The sequence below is a fragment of the Taeniopygia guttata genome, chromosome 10 (genome assembly GCF_048771995.1).
Source record: "Taeniopygia guttata chromosome 10, bTaeGut7.mat, whole genome shotgun sequence".
NCBI lineage: Eukaryota > Metazoa > Chordata > Aves > Passeriformes > Estrildidae > Taeniopygia > Taeniopygia guttata.
The window spans coordinates 2,914,955-2,931,896 of NC_133035.1; the positions used below are offsets into that span (position 1 = coordinate 2,914,955).

General features: G+C 52.7%; 1 protein-coding gene across 1 annotated transcript in view; it reads left to right on the forward strand.

Moving 5' to 3' along the window:
• HCN4 (hyperpolarization activated cyclic nucleotide gated potassium channel 4) overlaps positions 1 to 16,942 on the forward strand; it is a 97,163-nt gene that overhangs the window by 65,080 nt on the left and 15,141 nt on the right. Inside the window, exons 4-6 of the mRNA XM_072933954.1 lie at positions 1,408 to 1,626; positions 13,642 to 13,788; positions 14,847 to 15,087. Of these exons, the coding sequence (XP_072790055.1) occupies positions 1,408 to 1,626; positions 13,642 to 13,788; positions 14,847 to 15,087 (607 nt within the window). The remainder of the gene's footprint in view (positions 1 to 1,407; positions 1,627 to 13,641; positions 13,789 to 14,846; positions 15,088 to 16,942) is intronic.

Genomic DNA, 16,942 nt, shown 5'->3' on the forward strand with positions numbered 1-16,942 from the left:
AGAAGCAGGCCTGTGCAGTGACCTTCCAAGCTGCCGCAGCACCTGTGTCTGCAGGCTCCATCCACAGCCCTGGCCCCTTGCAGGACCAGGGAGCAGCTGAGCAATGCCCAGTGCTGCAGGAGTGTCACCCATCCTGTAAGAGCCATGAGTGATGACAGAGCTGTTACTTGTCAAGCTTTCACAGCCAAACCTTGCTGGCAGATAATACCCACAGGATGGCAAATGCACCTCGAGCAGTTCCATGAGCTCAGGCTAATCAGAATCACCAGGAAACTTGTGCTGGTTTTTCTCTCTGTGCCATGCTGAGGTGCTGCCTGTGGGAGCTGCAGTGGAGAGCACAAGGTGTCTCAGCACTCCTGGCAGGACGTTGCTGCTCTCAAATGACACCATTTGTAATTCCTCAGCTCTTTGAAAAAGCCCTGTTTTGCACTGAGAACTTGCTGTCCAGACATTACCAACTTCATTTTCTGCCCTTCTCATCTCTCAGGTAATGACCAGAGACCCTGCCCATTTCCTAAATTGCTGGGCAGTGATTTTCCTCACTCTTGGATCCCGCTGCTGGCAGCCTTGCCCAGGCTCTCTGTTACAGTTCTCAGTTAAAATCCATTTCCCAGGGGGGGAAATGATTTGCTTTAGTTCCCTCTCCCACACGTGGGTCACTGTGAAAATCTCCCAGTGCATCATCTGGGTTTATCCCAGGTTACCAACAGGACACACTGGCTGCCTTCCTGCTGGAAAAAGCACATGGAGTCTCTAAAACCAGGGCCAAAGTGATGATCTCAGATCTGGGATCTGGGCTTATTTTTCCAAATGGACTGAGCTGGGCTTGTGGGGCAGTGAGGGCTCTGAAATTAAATTTCTTGTGTAACAAAGAGTAAATTTCTTGTGTTGAGGTGCCTCCAACAGGGATTTTTGGGTGTAAATGAGGGCATTGAGGTGTAGGGTCTCAGTGAGAGATATGGGACTTATGGGGCTGCTGGGGGCATTGAGGTATAGGGAGCTCTGTGAGACATATGGAATTATGGGGGTATTGAGGTGCAGGAGCTGTGTGAGGGATACAGGAGTTATGGGGGCACTGAGGTGCAGGGGCTGTGTGAGAGATATGGAATTATGGGGCATTGAGGTGCAGGGGCTCTGTGAGGGATACAGGAGTTATGGGGACACTGAGGTGCAGGGGCTGTGTGAGGGATACAGGAGTTATGGGGGCTCTGAGGGGTTTGGGGGTTGAGACTCCATAGCCCTCCTTGCTTTCAAAGACCTCTCAACCACCAAAATTAAATTTCTTGTGTAACACGTCGAGATGCTTCCAACAGGGGTTTTTGGGTGCAATGCCAGGGGTGCTTTCCTGCCCATATCCCTGTCCAGATGCCGTGTCCCCGTGCTGAAGCTGTGTCCCTGTCCCTGCAGAACGACTCCTGGGGCAAGCAGTACTCGTACGCCCTGTTCAAGGCCATGAGCCACATGCTGTGCATCGGCTACGGGCAGCAGGCGCCGGTGGGGATGTCGGACGTGTGGCTCACCATGCTCAGCATGATCGTGGGGGCCACCTGCTACGCCATGTTCATCGGCCACGCCACCGCCCTCATCCAGTCCCTGGACTCCTCGCGCCGCCAGTACCAGGAGAAGGTAAGGACAGCCCTGCTGGGATATCCAGAGGGAGGCCAGGGTGGTCTCTGTGCTGTCCAGAGTGAGCCTGGGATGGTCTCTGTGCTGTGTGGAGGGAGGATGAGTGGTCTCTGTGCTGTCCAGAGTGAGCCTGGGGTGGTCTCTGTGCTGTCCAGAGCAAGCCCAGGGTGGTCTCTGTGCTGTGTGGAGGGAGGATGGGGTGGTCTCTGTGATATCCAGAGTGAGCCCGGGGTGGTCTCTGTGATATCCAGAGTGAGCCTGGGGTGGTCTCTGTGATATCCAGAGTGAGCCTGGGGTGGTCTCTGTGATATCCAGAGTGAGCCCGGGGTGGTCTCTGTGATATCCAGAGTGAGCCCGGGGTTGTCTCTGTGCTGTCCAGAGCCAGCCCGCGGTGGTTGCCTTGCTGTGGAGCAAGCCAGGACTGTCAGTGTGAGAGGCCAGAGCGCTGCTCCTTGGCCACTCATCCCCATCCATGCACTCCAGCACCCTCAGGAAGAAACAGCAGCAGCATCAGTTAACAGCAGGGCAAGGAGATGATTGTTGTTGTCTCTGCCTGTCTGTGTACACCAATGTCACCGGTACCTAAAATTTTAAGTCACTTCTTCCTTTCCCACATCTTGTTTCAAACCCCAAGTGAATGTTCCAGAATGTGCAGCTTTTGTTTAGCAAGTGCTCTCTGTAAAAGTATCCAGATTATTCACTCCAGTGCTCCTGAGTGGAGCTGCAGAACAAGCCCCAAAGCCCAGATCAGGGCTCAGGAGCTCGGAGCAGGTTCCCCAGGTAGCTGTGGAATTAATGACACCGTTGTGGGATTGCAGAATGGAGGGCACAGCCAGAAATGTCATATCTGATTGGGTTGCCACTGCCACAGTCACTGAATCTGTGAGCTGGGCAGGGCATCCAAAAAATGCAGCTGCCCTCAGTGGGGCTGGGGAGGTTTTATGGCCAGGGTCTTGTGGGTACATTTGCTCTGGAGACTAAGAGGAATTGTTCTATTCTGACCCCGCCAGGTGCAGTTTAGGTGAGAGGGGAGCTGTGATTCAAGTGGAGAAACTGTGACCAGCAGGCACTGATCAGGTGAATTTTAAGTTCAGGGAGGGGGTGGGATGACCTTGAAACAGGTTTGAGACACAGAAATTCTAGTGGGAGGAGAGCAGGGCAGAGAGGGAGAGCAAAGAAGAGCAGAGGTTTGACTCATGCTTGGAGCATAGGGAAGATCCCAAACCACAGCTAGAGCTAAAGGAGGGGGAATGCCCAGGAGAAGAGCATGGAGGCCTGGCATGCATCCAGAGCATCCAGAGTTTTAGCTCTGTGTCACAGCTGAGCCAGGCTGATCCCCACTGAGAGCAGGGCACGCCAAAGAGAAGGACACTGCAGCACTGGGAATGCAGGCTGATCAGATCTCAGGATGCAGAGTATTTATTCAAATGTGTTTGAAGTAGCACAGAAGTCAAGGACTGATCTGCAAAGCCAACCACCTGGCCAGCCTGGCACAGCCAGGGCTGCACCTGCAGCACTGGGCACTCCGGGCTCTGGCTCCAGCCTGCGCTCAGACAAGGGCACAGCTTCACCCTGCACTGCCCAGGCAGTGCCCAGGAAATCAGTGCCCAGGAGGGCAGCAGGGACTGTGGAGGGGGTGGCAGGGACAGTGGGAAGTGTGAAAGCCTCGTTAGAACACGGGGATGTGAGTGAGAGGGTTAACAGACCCAGGAGAAGAGCTCTGACAAAGGCAGCAGGGAGAAGATTGAACCAAGGCTGTATTTCCTATGGCAGGCTCCTTTCCCAAGTTATCCTCCGAGGATCAAAGCCTCAGGGATTGAATACGTTCATTTTCCTCTTGCAAATGGGACAAGTGATGGCCTAAAAACAAATATGTATTTACTTTCTGCATTCCTTAGCACTTGAATAGCCATTATTAAAATGAGGCTGCTGCGTGATTTGCGGCCCTGCAACTCAATTTAGTTCAGTCCTCCTGGGACAAAGTGTCTGCTGAAGCAGATTAGAGAGAGAATCTCAACAAGTTTGGAGGTTGATTGGTAGGAGGCAGCAGCAATTGAGAGACCTCTGCTGAGCACCCTGTGGGCTCTGCCTGTCCCTCAGCACAGCTCAGCCTGAGGGGCCTCTGGAGCTGTGCTGGGAGCGGCCAAGGAAAGGAACACCCTGGAGAGGGAGAGGAGCAGCACAAACACAAACAGGAGAGGAGGTTACAGCTGGAACTGCCCTCAGGGCTCTGCTGTGTGGGACCCTCGGGACAAGGTTCAGGAGCAGGTTTTTGGGGAGGTTTTAGACTGTCCAGACCTCTGCCAACCCATTGGTTCTTCCCTTGGACAAGCAGGGCTTTGGAACAGAGGAATAAAAGCCAAGCTGTGCTGTCTGTTGGCTTCAGGAGCAGGCTTGTCTCACTCTGCCTTGGATTCTCTGAACACTGGGACATTCAATCCCTGTCCTGGCAGAATCTCCTCCTGGAGCCTCTCGCTTCATGCTGTGCTGGTTGTGCAAGGAGGGGAAGCTGGGTGGCTCCATGGGGTGGCAGGAGCCATGGAATTCAGAGGGAATGCCCCCTCCAGGCCAGGGAGGTGCTGAGGTTCCTGGGTACCAGGGCACAGTCCCTGTGGCTCAGAGCCCTCCCAGCACAGGGAGGGGGCACAGCCATGGGGCAGGGCCAGGCCTGGCCTCCCTCTAAATGGGGCTCTCTGAAGGGACTGTTTGACCTCCAGCCCCAGAGGCAAAGTGAGGAGGGACCTGTCCCAGCAGAGTTTCCCATGGCCACAGAGTCAGCAGCAGGATCAGGAGCTGCTCTTCCCTCTTAACCTCAGCCTGGAGTTTAACATCACAGTATCCTGGCATCTGTTTCCTGCACGTGAGACACCACCACCACGGGTCCTTCCTGAGGGATTCTGACAGAAAATGTCCCCAAGTGCTGTTGTGCAGTGTGGTGTTGTACCTGAATGGATGTGACAGCTCTGACCGAGAACTGAGCCCGTTCTCACCCGGAGCTCCCTGCCACTGTGCTCAGCTGGGCCCAGGGAGCCTTCCTGGCTTTCCAGACCCTCACTGAGCTCATTTCTTCTCCCACATTAGTTTTCTGTCACATCAGTAGGTTGAAAGAGCTTATTTTTGAGCCCAGTGAGTGCCAGAGCTGGTGCAGGTGCTGGTGGAGGGGGTCAAGGACAGGAGCAGGGGTACAAGACCCTCTGCAGCTGTTTGTGGATCAGTTCCAGCCTTTCCTTCATCACTGGCTGCAGAATCCCCCCCAGGCTGTGTAACTGGCTCACATCAGAGGAAGACTGTTCCCTGCCCAGGAGAGGAATAAACTAGCCAGATATGCCTGTTATTGTCATGCTTTTTGCAGGTTCTCCTATTAATTTCTTTCCCTAATCCTGCAGCTCAGCTGGATTAGTATTTCTGTCAAGTCACCATGAACACCCTCTCCTCCTCCCCAGTGCTCTGTAACCTTGAGGCTGGGGAGGGTGATGGTGCTGCTCTCTGCAGCTCCTGGGAGCAGGGCAGGGACATTCAGCCCCCATTGTGAGAAATGATTCTCACTTCCAAAAATTTAAAAGGTTTATTAAAACCTTACCAAAAATACAACAGAAGACTGAATAGAGAAAATATTACAGCACCGGGAGCAGAGGATTTTCCCACCTTGTGCTCATCCACACAATGGATTATTGCCACAACGGTTAATGCCTTTTAACCCTTTAACCCTCCCAAAGTTCTGTCCTTTGACTCCTTCTTTGCTGCCCAGTGGTGGAGATCACTTCTGACACCTTGACTGGAGGTCAGCTGCTGCCACAGCAATGAGAGACCCTCCCAAATGTCCCAAACCCAGGCCACCCCCGATAACAACACAATGGGGGGTGAAACTCAACTATTAATGTATAAACCTTCTCTTAACATATACATGAATTTTGCCTTTTCATTGTGAGAGTGCACCATCACATTACCCATCTATCCCAGTCAGGGTCACTGTCCCATCCCAGCACGTGCAGGGAGGCTCAGCTCCCCAGGTACACCCAGAGCAGGCCCTGCAGTGATGCCTTGGAAAGGCTGACCTAGAACAGACCTAGACTGAGCTAAAGAATAAAGTAGGGATTTATTGAGGAGCCTCAATGGATCCACCTTGGGCAGCACAACCCAAAATGGTCACAAAATGAACAACCAGTCACGGGGTCTCACACTTTTATAAGTTTTGGCCCATTTGCATATTGGAGTTAATTATCCAATTCCAGCTCCTGCCCATGCAGTCCCATCCTGCTTGTTTTCTCTCTTTGGTCCTTTGTCCTGAGATCTGGATCATTTGTCCTTGGTCCTCAGCTAGAACAGGAATTGTTTTGTCTCCCTGCTCTGTGAACAGAGCTCACCATCCCCTAACATGAATCCCAGACCCACACACTAAAGCAGCACAGAATGTGAGAATACAAAAGCTAAAGCTTTTGAGAGGCAGGGCTTGCTGCTGTCAGCACTGCAGAGCCCAGTAAAGCCCTAATCTCTCCTTCCAGAGCCTCATGTGCCCTCAGGATCTGCTCTCCTCAGTCCTTCCTCGCTCCTCCTCCTCCCTGAGCAGTCCATGCAGTGCCTCTTGTTCTTAAAATACCTCTTGACTCTGGGTAGGGACTTGTGCTTTCCCTTGCCGTTATCCTGAAGCAGCACGTGCTGCAGCAGGATTGCAGGGGGACGCTGAAGAGAGAATCACTTCAGAAGCCCTGCAGAGCACTGCCATCACCCCTCAGCCCCTCACACCTCTGCACAGCCCTTCTGCCCACAGCTCATCCCTGCTCTGCCTATCCCAGCACTTCCTTGTGCAGCTGGAACACTTCAGCCTTTCTGTCAGCACCTGAACTCAGCAAAGAGAAACTGAGGATGGTTTGGTCATGGAGAGGCTGAAATAAAACAATGGCAATGTTCTATCCCTCTTGGGGGTGCTGGACCAGGATTTGTTGAGGGGAAGTCCAGACAGTGCCCTTGGCCTGCCCAGTGCTCTGAGAGCTGGGGACCTGTCCTGGGGCTCAGGCAGCCCTTGCTCCTTCTTGGAGACCAGTATAATAATAGTAAAATAATAGTTTCAGTGTAACAGTAAAATTGTCGTTTTATTAGCAACAAGTTTAAAGGGTTGTTTGGGCTTTTTTATGGTCCACAAGGAAACTGTGGAACTCACAGCTCCAGGGTGCTGTAGAGCTCCAGAGTCTCATTAACCTCAGATATTTAGACAAATTGACTTGAGGAACACCTTTCAGGTGTTGCTGAGTGCCCAGATGCAGATCCAGATCTGCTTTGTCAGTGGGCAGGAGCTGGAGTCCTCCTCCTCCTCCTCCTCCTCCTGCAGGCACCCAGGGCAGAGGAGCCCCTGCTGCCCTCTGTGGGTTTGGGCTGCTCCCCGTGAGCTGTGCAGGGAGCTGGGGGCACTCATCCTTCCTGGATAATCCCACCAGCCTGGCACTGTGCTGATGAGCACCCCGTACCCACTGAGCTCATTAACCCTTTGCTGGAGCTGTGCTGGTTGCTGGGGCTCAGGGCTGGCTCAGCCAGGGGCACAGACACACTGTGGTGACTCTGGCAGCTGCCCTGGGAGCCTGCAGTGGGCACACACTGCCACAGTTCCCACTGCTTCCTGCCACTGAGCTGGCAGGGGGGAGCTTCACATCCTCTACCAGTCTGGGCAGGGTTGGAAGTGACATTCCCGAGAGGATTGGTCACCAGGAAGCTCTCAGGGATGGTCCCCACGTTCCCTGAGCTCAGAGGCATTCTGGAGAATCTCCTCCTGAGCCAGCACCCACGCTGGAGGTCAGGGAAGCTGCAGAGCTCACTCACTCCTTGGGTAATGTGTGTGAAGGAGAGGGCAGGGAGTGCAGCACTCCAGAAATTAAAGGTGTTTGCAGCACTTAATCAAATGCAAAATGTAATCAAATTTCCTAATTGGAAAGAGTTTGGAGAGCCTGGCTTTATCCTGTCATGCCTGCACTGAGTTTTTGTTCCCTCTGTGCAGAGATGGACTGAGCACTGTTGTGTCCCACCTTACTGTCAATCCCAGCACCCTGGGTTGGTAACAAGGCTGATAAAGGATGGCTTCAGTGATTGTGTCAGGGCCCTGCTGTGCCCTGGGCTCCCAGCACTGCCCCAGGACAGCTTTGCTGTTCTGCAGTCAGGGGGTTCTGGCTGCTTTGCAGAGTCAAAAGAATGCAAGAAACAGGCAATGGGGTGTTCATCTCAGCCAGAAACTCAGAAATCATGTCAGTTGTTTTAGGTTTATTTAATCCTTTCCCTGAAAGAATCCTGGGTTGGTTATAAAACAGAAACATTTGTTTAATGAAAACCTCATGGCTTATTTTCAGAATGTCTTGTGGTGCAAACTGCCTTAACCAGACCAGGGCTGAGCAGTTGCTGCTCTTGCAGGAGCATATGTCACTGGTGGACTTTAACTTGGCTTACCCATTCCTGAGAGCAGGCCCATTCTGAGGAGTAAAACACATCAGAAACAGTGGGGTTACAGCTCAGATTGTCACACCTCCACCCCGGCCTGGAAGGCAGACACATCCTTCTGCCCTGTGACCACCACGTGCCACCTGCCTGTGCTGTCATGGCAAGGGAACCTCCCTGCCTTGGCAGCTCTTCCACCCCAGGGAGGGGTTTCAGACCTCAGTATCAGACTGGGAGTTCATGTTGGCACTCGAGCTGTACATAGATAAATAGATAAATAAACTGAAGAGCCGATGCTGCAGCACAGAGCCTCCCCCAGAGCCACCTGTCCTACTGCTCCCAGCAGTGCTGGTCCCTCACTGCACACCCCCCCTGCTCCCCTGTCCCCATCTCCAGCCTTTGGGGACACTTTCCACCTCATCTGCCCCACTCCTGCTCTTCTGCAGAGAGTACTGCTGGTCCCTTTGCCCGGTGCCATTCCAGATGTGTGGCTCCAGTGACCTGGCATCTCCACAATGTCCTGGGATATTTCTACAGATGGACTGACCATGGCCAAAAGTGCCCTGGTGCCTTCTGGCAGGACATGGCCTCTGCAGCCCAGCCAGGCATTCCCTTCAGGGGCCATTCCCAGGGAAAACAGGCTGTTCCATAGCCATGATGTGCAGCTTTGGCCATATTGCATTCCCTTGGCATGCACAGGATTAGACCTTAGGGCTCAGCACCCACAGCATCTCATGCAGAGGGATTTGCTTCGAGAAAAGCATCTGCTTTCCCCAGAGCCCCGAGCAGCAGGGATGGTCAGGGGCAAACAGGGGTTTCATCAGGCTCATTATTGATCCTGCTCAGCCCAGTGCCACCTCCCAGCCCAGGAATGGGATTGTCCAAAATCCCTGCCTGATCAGGAGCTGATGGGAGCAAGGTGAAACAACTCACAGCCATCCCCAGTGCACGGAATGTTGGACAAAGTGGGAGAAAAGATCCAGGAATTGTCTGTACCACAGCAAGAAATCAGGAGCCTGACTCTGTCTGAGATAATTCCCCAAAGTACCGTGCAGTAAGGGAAAAAGTGTTCAGGTTTCCCATGAGGTGACATTTAAAACTCATTTTCTGGTGGAAATCTAACAAAATGATCACCATGAGCAAGGGCCATGGTACAGGAATCAATGAGTCCAGCCTTTGGAAAGGCTCACAACCAGGACATCACATAAAACTCTTGTAAAATGTAGGTAGCTCCCAGATTTTTGTTACAGAACTTCTGTTGTTCCCTTAAACCCTCCTGCAGTCTGTGACTCCATGAGAATGACCATGTGGAGTAAGATGTAGGAATAGAATAGATCCTGAGGGTGGAAATATGAGGCTTAAGAGAGAAAAAACCTCAGAAGTCAGCATTTCCTTGGGTCTGATGATTCCTGAATGCTGCACTGTTTGACTCCTAACCAGAGATGAGGGAGAAGAAACCAAAGATCGCAGTGTGTCCTGTCAGCACCCTCCGTGTGGTGAATCCTGTGAGCTGATCTTGTCCCTGTGGGGCACTGATCCACCTGGGGAGACCCAGCACTGGACAGGGTGGCTCTCCACCATCCTTCCCTGAGCTGAAATGCTCCTCTGGAGCCTCCCTCTCCTTCCACAGGTGCCTCTCTGGTGACTTCTGTGGGCTCCAGATTCGGAGGTATTTGTGACTGGGTTGGAAGGGACCCTCAGGGATCGTGGAGCCCTGCACGGGACACCCCAACAATCCCCCCTGTGCCTGGTGGTTTCACCTTCATAGCTGGGGCAAGGAAAGGGTTGAGGCTGTTCAGTGATTTATCCCTGCCAGAGAGAGGAGGGTTCCTGGTGGATATTGAGGGCATGGAAGGAGTTAAAAATCCTCAGTTCACTTTGGCTGTGAGTGTCAGAGCTTTGGTAGAAGGGGAGGGAAGTGGTGAGAGAGGAGGGAAAGTGGCCAGCTAGAGAAGCAAAAATCCTCAGCTGAATGCTTTCCTTTTGATATATTAATACCTCCTTCAAGGGCTATTTGAGGAAAAACAGACTTAAGAAAATGAGCTGGGATTTAAATGGGCTTGATTGTCTTCAGAGAGATTTCAGTAATTCCTAAATGAGTGTTTTCAGTTGAACTCAGAGAGGCCACTAAGCTCTGAGCACAGGTCAGGCTGGGGACAGGCAGACAAGTGGGAGGCTGAGCAGACGAGGAGGGGGAGAGAGGAGGGGAAGGGGCTCAGGGGGGCCTGGCCACAGCTGAAAGGCAGCAAAGGGACACCAAGTGGCTTCAGAGAGGGCCAGCTGAGTGTGGCACCACCTGCCTGACCCCACAGGAGTGGGCCCTTCAGCAGCTCCAAGGGAAGGGGGAAAGCCCCAGTGAATCTTCAGTTTCTCAGACATGGAAAGAAGAGGTTGATGGTTTCAGTTCTGACCCCATCTCTGCACAAGGGAGAGCTGAGGGCACCAAAACCCTCATGGCTGAGAGGAGGGAGCACCAGCAGAGGCAGGAGAGACAAGATCTCCCTCTCCTTAACCATGACAGAGAATGATGGTTCCTTATTTCACTGTTTGCTTTTATAACCCTGATTTCCATTTGCAATGGGAAGCAGCACCTTTATTCATGGGGAAGTAAATTTGTCCTGTTTTCCCTGGGAGCCTTATCTGGGGACAGCGGTGACAGGGGACTCTGACAAGCCCTGGGGACACTGCAGAGCAGTAATTTATTGCTCTTTGTTGCAAAGCCATAAATCCCCATTCAGTGGTGAATAAGCAGAGTCCCAGTCACCCCATGCAGCCTGTGCTGGTGCATTTTTGGAGCGTGGGGATGTTTTTCCCAAGGAGCAAAGGGCAGTTAAGGTGGACAGCAAGTGCCAGTGGAGGAGAGGACAGGGGCAGGGGCAGGTGGCTGCAGCAGGTGAGGACAGACACCTGGTGACACTGGTCACTGCTCCAACCCAGTCACCGCACTAAAACTGAGAGCCTAAGGGGACATTTTGGCAAATCGTTTATTCAACAAAAATGCGGCATTAAAGCAAGCAGAGCTGCTTGTGGATTTTAGATGAATTTAATAAACCTGAGTCAGCAGAAGCTCGTGCCTAATGATTTCCCTTTCCACGGTGAGAGTCCCACACATCCTGGGCCTGGTTTGCCAGGTCCCACGGGTGGCTCAGGCTGCAGTGCCTCTCCAGTGGCAGGAGACAGCTGTGGTTAGATGAGCCAAAAACCCTGAAACCTTCTGCTTGGAACACCATAACCTCCAAAATCCTTTTTGGGTGAGTTGCCCACAAGGGAGCTGATGTTTTCCACTCTGCTGCTGCTTTCCACTTCCTTTCCCTCTCTCATTTCCTCGGGGCACCCAGCACATCCTGTCCTGCCACAGCCAGTCCCTGCAGAGCCTGAGCCTGAGGGTGACAAAGGGCAGGGCCAGTGCCAGTGGGAGGTGGGGACTCCCTTGCCTTTGGTCAGGCTGGAGGGATCAGGAATATTTCCAGGCAGTTCCTGTGCTTTGGGAATGCCAGGAAGCCCCAGGTGTCCCCTCTGCCACCTTGGCTCCTTGCAGTGATGCCCTCTCCTGCCTGGGGCAGACGGAGCTGGCAGTGCCAGCACAGGCTGACCCTGGAGCAGGACCCGGGGCTGTAACGAGCACAGCTTCACTAACCAAGCTCTCCTGCACTAAAGGGACATTCAGGGACACCTTTGTCAGGGAGGGGAGAGGAAACAGGGAAAGGAGCAGCACAGTCCTTTTGTCAGCAATTAGTGCAGTACATGCTGAGGATTGTGTCCTGTACTGCCAGCAGTGAAAGGAGCGTGACCATTCCCTGCACACACCTTGTCCTGCAGCACCTGCAGGGTAGCAGGACCCTGGTACAGCCCTGGCCCTTGGGGAGGTGCCCTTTACTCACAGAAAGCACCAGCCATCCCCAGAGCTGCTCTGCCATCGGTCAGAGTGTGCCCTTTATTCTGCTGGAACCGACCCTGTGGACGTGTGAGCCAGCAGGTGAAAAGGGGGTGGGTTAGGGTGAGTCCTTGGGGCACAGGAACGAAGGAAAGGGGAAGAAAGTCCTGGGAAAGCAAAGGTTCCATGGTGCAGGGTGTGCAGGAGCACAGAGGGGAGCAGCAGCAGGCTGGGCACTGCAGCTCCAGCGCAATAACCGGGCTGGGGACCCGGTGTGCCCCTCTGCCTTGCTGTGAGTGCACACCCCGGGCAGGTCCTGTGCCTGCCCTGCTGCAGCCCCTGGGACAGCTCTGGAGCCAGCTGGCCTGCCATGTGCCATGGAAAATCCTTCCCTGGCTGGTGGTTTGTGATTCACTCTAGGGGAGAGCAAAAGGAACCGGCTGCTGCTGTGCCACACTAATTTTTATTCTGTATTCTTCTAAGATCTTCCAAAGGTGAGAATTCTAAGGGGATACAGTGTTACCTCTGCCATGGTAGCAGTAGTGAAACAGCAAAGGCTGAGTGGGATCTTGAGTAGGCAGGTAGCTAGTAAGTGAGCAGGAAGCGTCTCTAGCATATAGAAGTAGAGGTTAAATATGATTATAAATTAATGAGTTTAATACAGTTTTTCTTTTTTATCTAATCGTGCCCTAATTCTAGTGGTCGTAAGTTGTTTTACACAACTAGAGTATTACTCAGAACTACATATGGGAATACTATAGCTAAAAAATGTGAACAACAGGTTAAGTTTACCTTTTGTCTGGGGCAGGGTAACCTTATGGAAATACCACTACTATGGTAGAATTGTGCCAAAGAACAAAAAGGCCTCTGCTCTCTGCTGCAGTTTTTTAGATACTCAAGGCACTTAGTATAAGTGTCTACTAAAAGCTAAAATCTATATTTCTATTCCACTTTGTGCCTTCATATATCTCGGTTTCTCTAGGGGTTTTAGTTCAGTTCCTGGGCCTGGATTTCTTTCTGGGCCTCTGCCCTGGGGCTTGCATTCCATCACCTGGGGCACTTGGTGTCTGCTGCTCCCACCCTGCACAGTCCTGTTTGCTGGGAGGGCACTCCCAGCCAGGCACTCCTTCCTCAGCCCTGCTCCAGCTGGGCCCCCAGGCAGGTATAATTATTATATAAATATATAATAATTATAATAATTAGCAGTGACTCCATGTATTACACAAGGCTGGTTAATGATAACCTTTATTAAGAGATTGCTCTTTTATAGACAGGTACAATACAGGTTGACCTAATTGGTCCTCTAGTCCAAACACCATCACCACTGGTTAATTAAGAAACCACCCTTCGGTAAACAAATCTCCATAACACATTCCACATGGTCACAACAGCAAGTGCAACAAAGTGAAGATAAGAATTGTTTCTCATTCTTTTTTCTGATCTTCTCACAGCCTTTTCCAGGAAGATGCTTGGGAAAGTTGTGTTTCTCTCCATGGTGCCACAGGCTGCTCAGCACTCAGGCAGTGAGCACAGGGCACCAGCTGAGGTTGAGTTTAAAGGTTAAACTAAGGGGCAGCCATCAGGGAGCACAGCAGGCTAGTCTGAACTCCCCATGGATGGCACTGGCCCTCCCTGCTGCTGCAGGGGAAGGAGGCAGGGCCAGCACGTGCTGCCCGTGAGTTTGTGGCGTGTGCTGTGACAGTGGCTCGTGTCTCCCTGCTCAGTACAAACAGGTGGAGCAGTACATGTCCTTCCACAAGCTGCCCGCCGACATGCGGCAGCGCATCCACGACTACTACGAGCACCGCTACCAGGGCAAGATGTTTGATGAGGAGAGCATCCTGGGCGAGCTGAGCGAGCCCCTGCGCGAGGTAAGAGGGGCAAGGCACTTCCCCAGCACCTCTGGCAGCTCTGCAGCTCCTGGGCCAGGGGCTCAGGAAGCTCCCACCTCTTGTATTTGGCTAAAACTTGGCATGGAGTGCTGGCCGCATCCTTGGGGGGGTCACAGGAAGAAGGAGCCTTCAGAGAAGCCTCCTTTCCATCCCAGCTAAATCCTAGCAATGCAGGTTGTCCCTGGGATGTCACCATTGTGTCACCCACCAGCTCCAGAAGGGCCTGCCTTCTGTCTTTGTCCCCCAGCAATGTCCCTCAAAAGAGCTGAGCAAGTGCCAGCCTGGATTTCAAACTAGTTTTGCTGAAGTCTCAAAGGGCACCCCTCTGAAAACCCCTATGGGGGACACAGATGCTTCCCCAGCTCTCTCTCTTCCTGCTGGAGTTATCCCTGTTCCCATGGAGTGCTGTGCTGGTTGATGGGCTCAGCACCACGTCCTGAGTGGGAGCACAGAGCACAGAGCAGCTCCTGAGCTGTCACCCTGCGAGTGACACGGAGCCTCGGCTGTGCTGACAGCTGAGCTGGGCTTGGTGATCCAGCCTCTGCCCAGTGCCTGGTGACACCTCTGCCTCCTCTCCTGACACTGTCCCCATATGCCCGGGATCATTCTCCTCCTGGGCACATTTGTGCTGTTTAACAGCTCAGTGACAAGCAAGGGCTGCCACGGTGAGTTATGACACCTGCCCAGAGAGGAGCCCTGGGCTTTGTCAGACAGCATTTCACTGCTGCTGTGCTCCCTCACAGCCCGAGGTTTCCTGCAGAAACAGGAACGCTGTTTGAGTTTGGGAGGTTTGAGTGCTGTCCCTGCTCAGGGGAGGCAAAGGGGTGAAGGCAGTGAGCGTGGCGCTGGCTCCAGCACTGCTCTGAGCCTCCAGAGCCCATCCAGCCTGCACCAGGGCAGCCAGAACAAGGCACGGCCAGTTTATCCCACTGTAATTGCACAGGTCAGGTGGGGGATCTTCACAGGTCATTAGGTGTTGACTAACCATATGTGTGTCCTCTCCTCTTCCTCTCTCTCCTTTACACCACACCTCTCAGGAAATCATCAACTTCAACTGCCGCAAGCTGGTGGCCTCCATGCCCCTGTTTGCCAACGCAGACCCCAACTTTGTGACATCCATGCTGACCAAGCTGAAGTTTGAGGTGTTCCAGCCCGGGGACTACATCATCCGGGAGGGCACCATCGGCAAGAAGATGTACTTCATCCAGCACGGCGTGGTCAGCGTCCTCACCAAGGGCAACAAGGAGACCAAGCTGGCCGACGGCTCCTACTTCGGAGGTGTGTGCTGCTGCTGACCTCCACAGCCACAGCACTGCTGTGCTCAGCCCTTCCTGATCCACATGGCACTGAGCCCAGCACCTCCTCCTCCCTCCCTGGGCAGCTTCCCCCACAGGGCATGCTGCAGGGGGGTTGGATTAGGCCTTTTTCTGACCCAGAGATGGGGTAACTAAGGGGTGTTTTTAAAACTTTTATTCCATTTTCAGTCTCATGAGAGAGGTGAGACAATGCACATGTTATAATTCACTCCATCACAATCAGAAACCAACTATTTCCTAATGACATTATAAGTGTTTCTTGGCCTATCAGCTTTTGTCACACCGTGCTGTAAATGCCTTAAAGCCAATAATCTAAAATGTATCTTTCATAGTTCCATTTCTCCAAAGTATCCAGTCTTACTTGCAAGGCCATGCTTTGAAACTTGTTCCTGGTTCTATTTCTCTCTCAACTATGTCTGTCCTATCCCATGGCATTTCTAAGTCAGCATTTCTTATCTCAAAGTCTGGATGCAGATGCACACAGTGTGAACCTTCTGTCAGGCTTGGAGAATTCTCTACAAAGCCATTTCCTACACAGGGAGAGGTGACTGGTGGGCACTGCAGAACCTAGGTCATAAATAACAGCAAAACACAGCAGGGAAACTTGGTTCTTGCAGGTTCATTTCCTTCTGACAGATGGGTGAAGCTGAGAACCTGAAGGTAAAAAACAACCTGTTCTCGGTTTTCTGCAGGCACATTCCTACTCCTGCTGTCCAGCATCTACTGCTGGATAAACACAGAGGGAAAAGCTGTCCCTCATCTGCCCTGCCTGTGGCTCAGCAGAGTGTCCTGGGGGTCAGCAGGCAGGCAGAATGTGTGAGCAGCAGAGCTCTGCAGCAGTGGGACCAGCAGGAGGCTGGGAAGGATTTGGGGCACTGCTCTCATGAGAAACACAAAGCCCCCTCTCCTGTCAGAGCCTGTGCAGAGCTCAGCCCCAGACAGGCAGGTTGCAGGACAAGCTCTGAGTGCACCACCTCTGATGATCTGCTGAGAGGAGACAGAGCAAAATCTGCCTTGCCTTCCCTTCTGGGAGGCCTTTCCTCTAAAAAAATCCTGTAATGCATTTCCCACACTCCTGTTACTCCTGGTTCATGTGGAACAACCTGTCTGCACCTCGCTTGGCTACAAGGATTGTGCAGCCTGGCATTTGGAGCTGGAGGGTTGGAGTCAGGATACCCTGACTGCCAAACTTGCCCATGACATTCCATCAGAGCTCCTCCCACACGTGACACTGTCTCCTAAGCATCATTTCCTTGGGAAAGCAGCCTAGGAGCATGCTGATAACCTTGTGGTGCTGCTGAACCAGGGCTTTGGGTAGGCTCAGCATCAATCCAAGGAATGGTGCAGGAGGACTGGCACCCAACACACACTCAGGGAGCAGAGTGCTGTCACTCTGCAGCTCACACCATCTGTCCTGAAGTGCCTGTCTGTGCTGCCCACACTCTGTGTAAGCAGTGGAAAAGCAGGATTTGGGAGCTCTCTGTTGGGTGTTCAAGGAGCTGTGGTTGAATGCAGGGCTTTGTGTTCAGCAACCAGCTGAGCACTGAGGAGCGTGTGACAGCAATGTAAATACACCCAGAGCTGGGAGGTGATGTGGCTTTCCCTGACGGTGCTCATGGCATAGACACGAAAATCTTTGAGAACTGTGGAAAGACAAATGTTCCAGGTACAGGGATCAAAATTACAGCCAGGCACCAAAGGCACAGATCAGCACAGAGCCTCTCTACAAATCTAGAGACCATTGGCTTCAATGAGAGCACAGCTTGACCTTCTGCTCCCAGTGCCCGCAAGGAGCTGGAGAAACACAACTCCTCCAG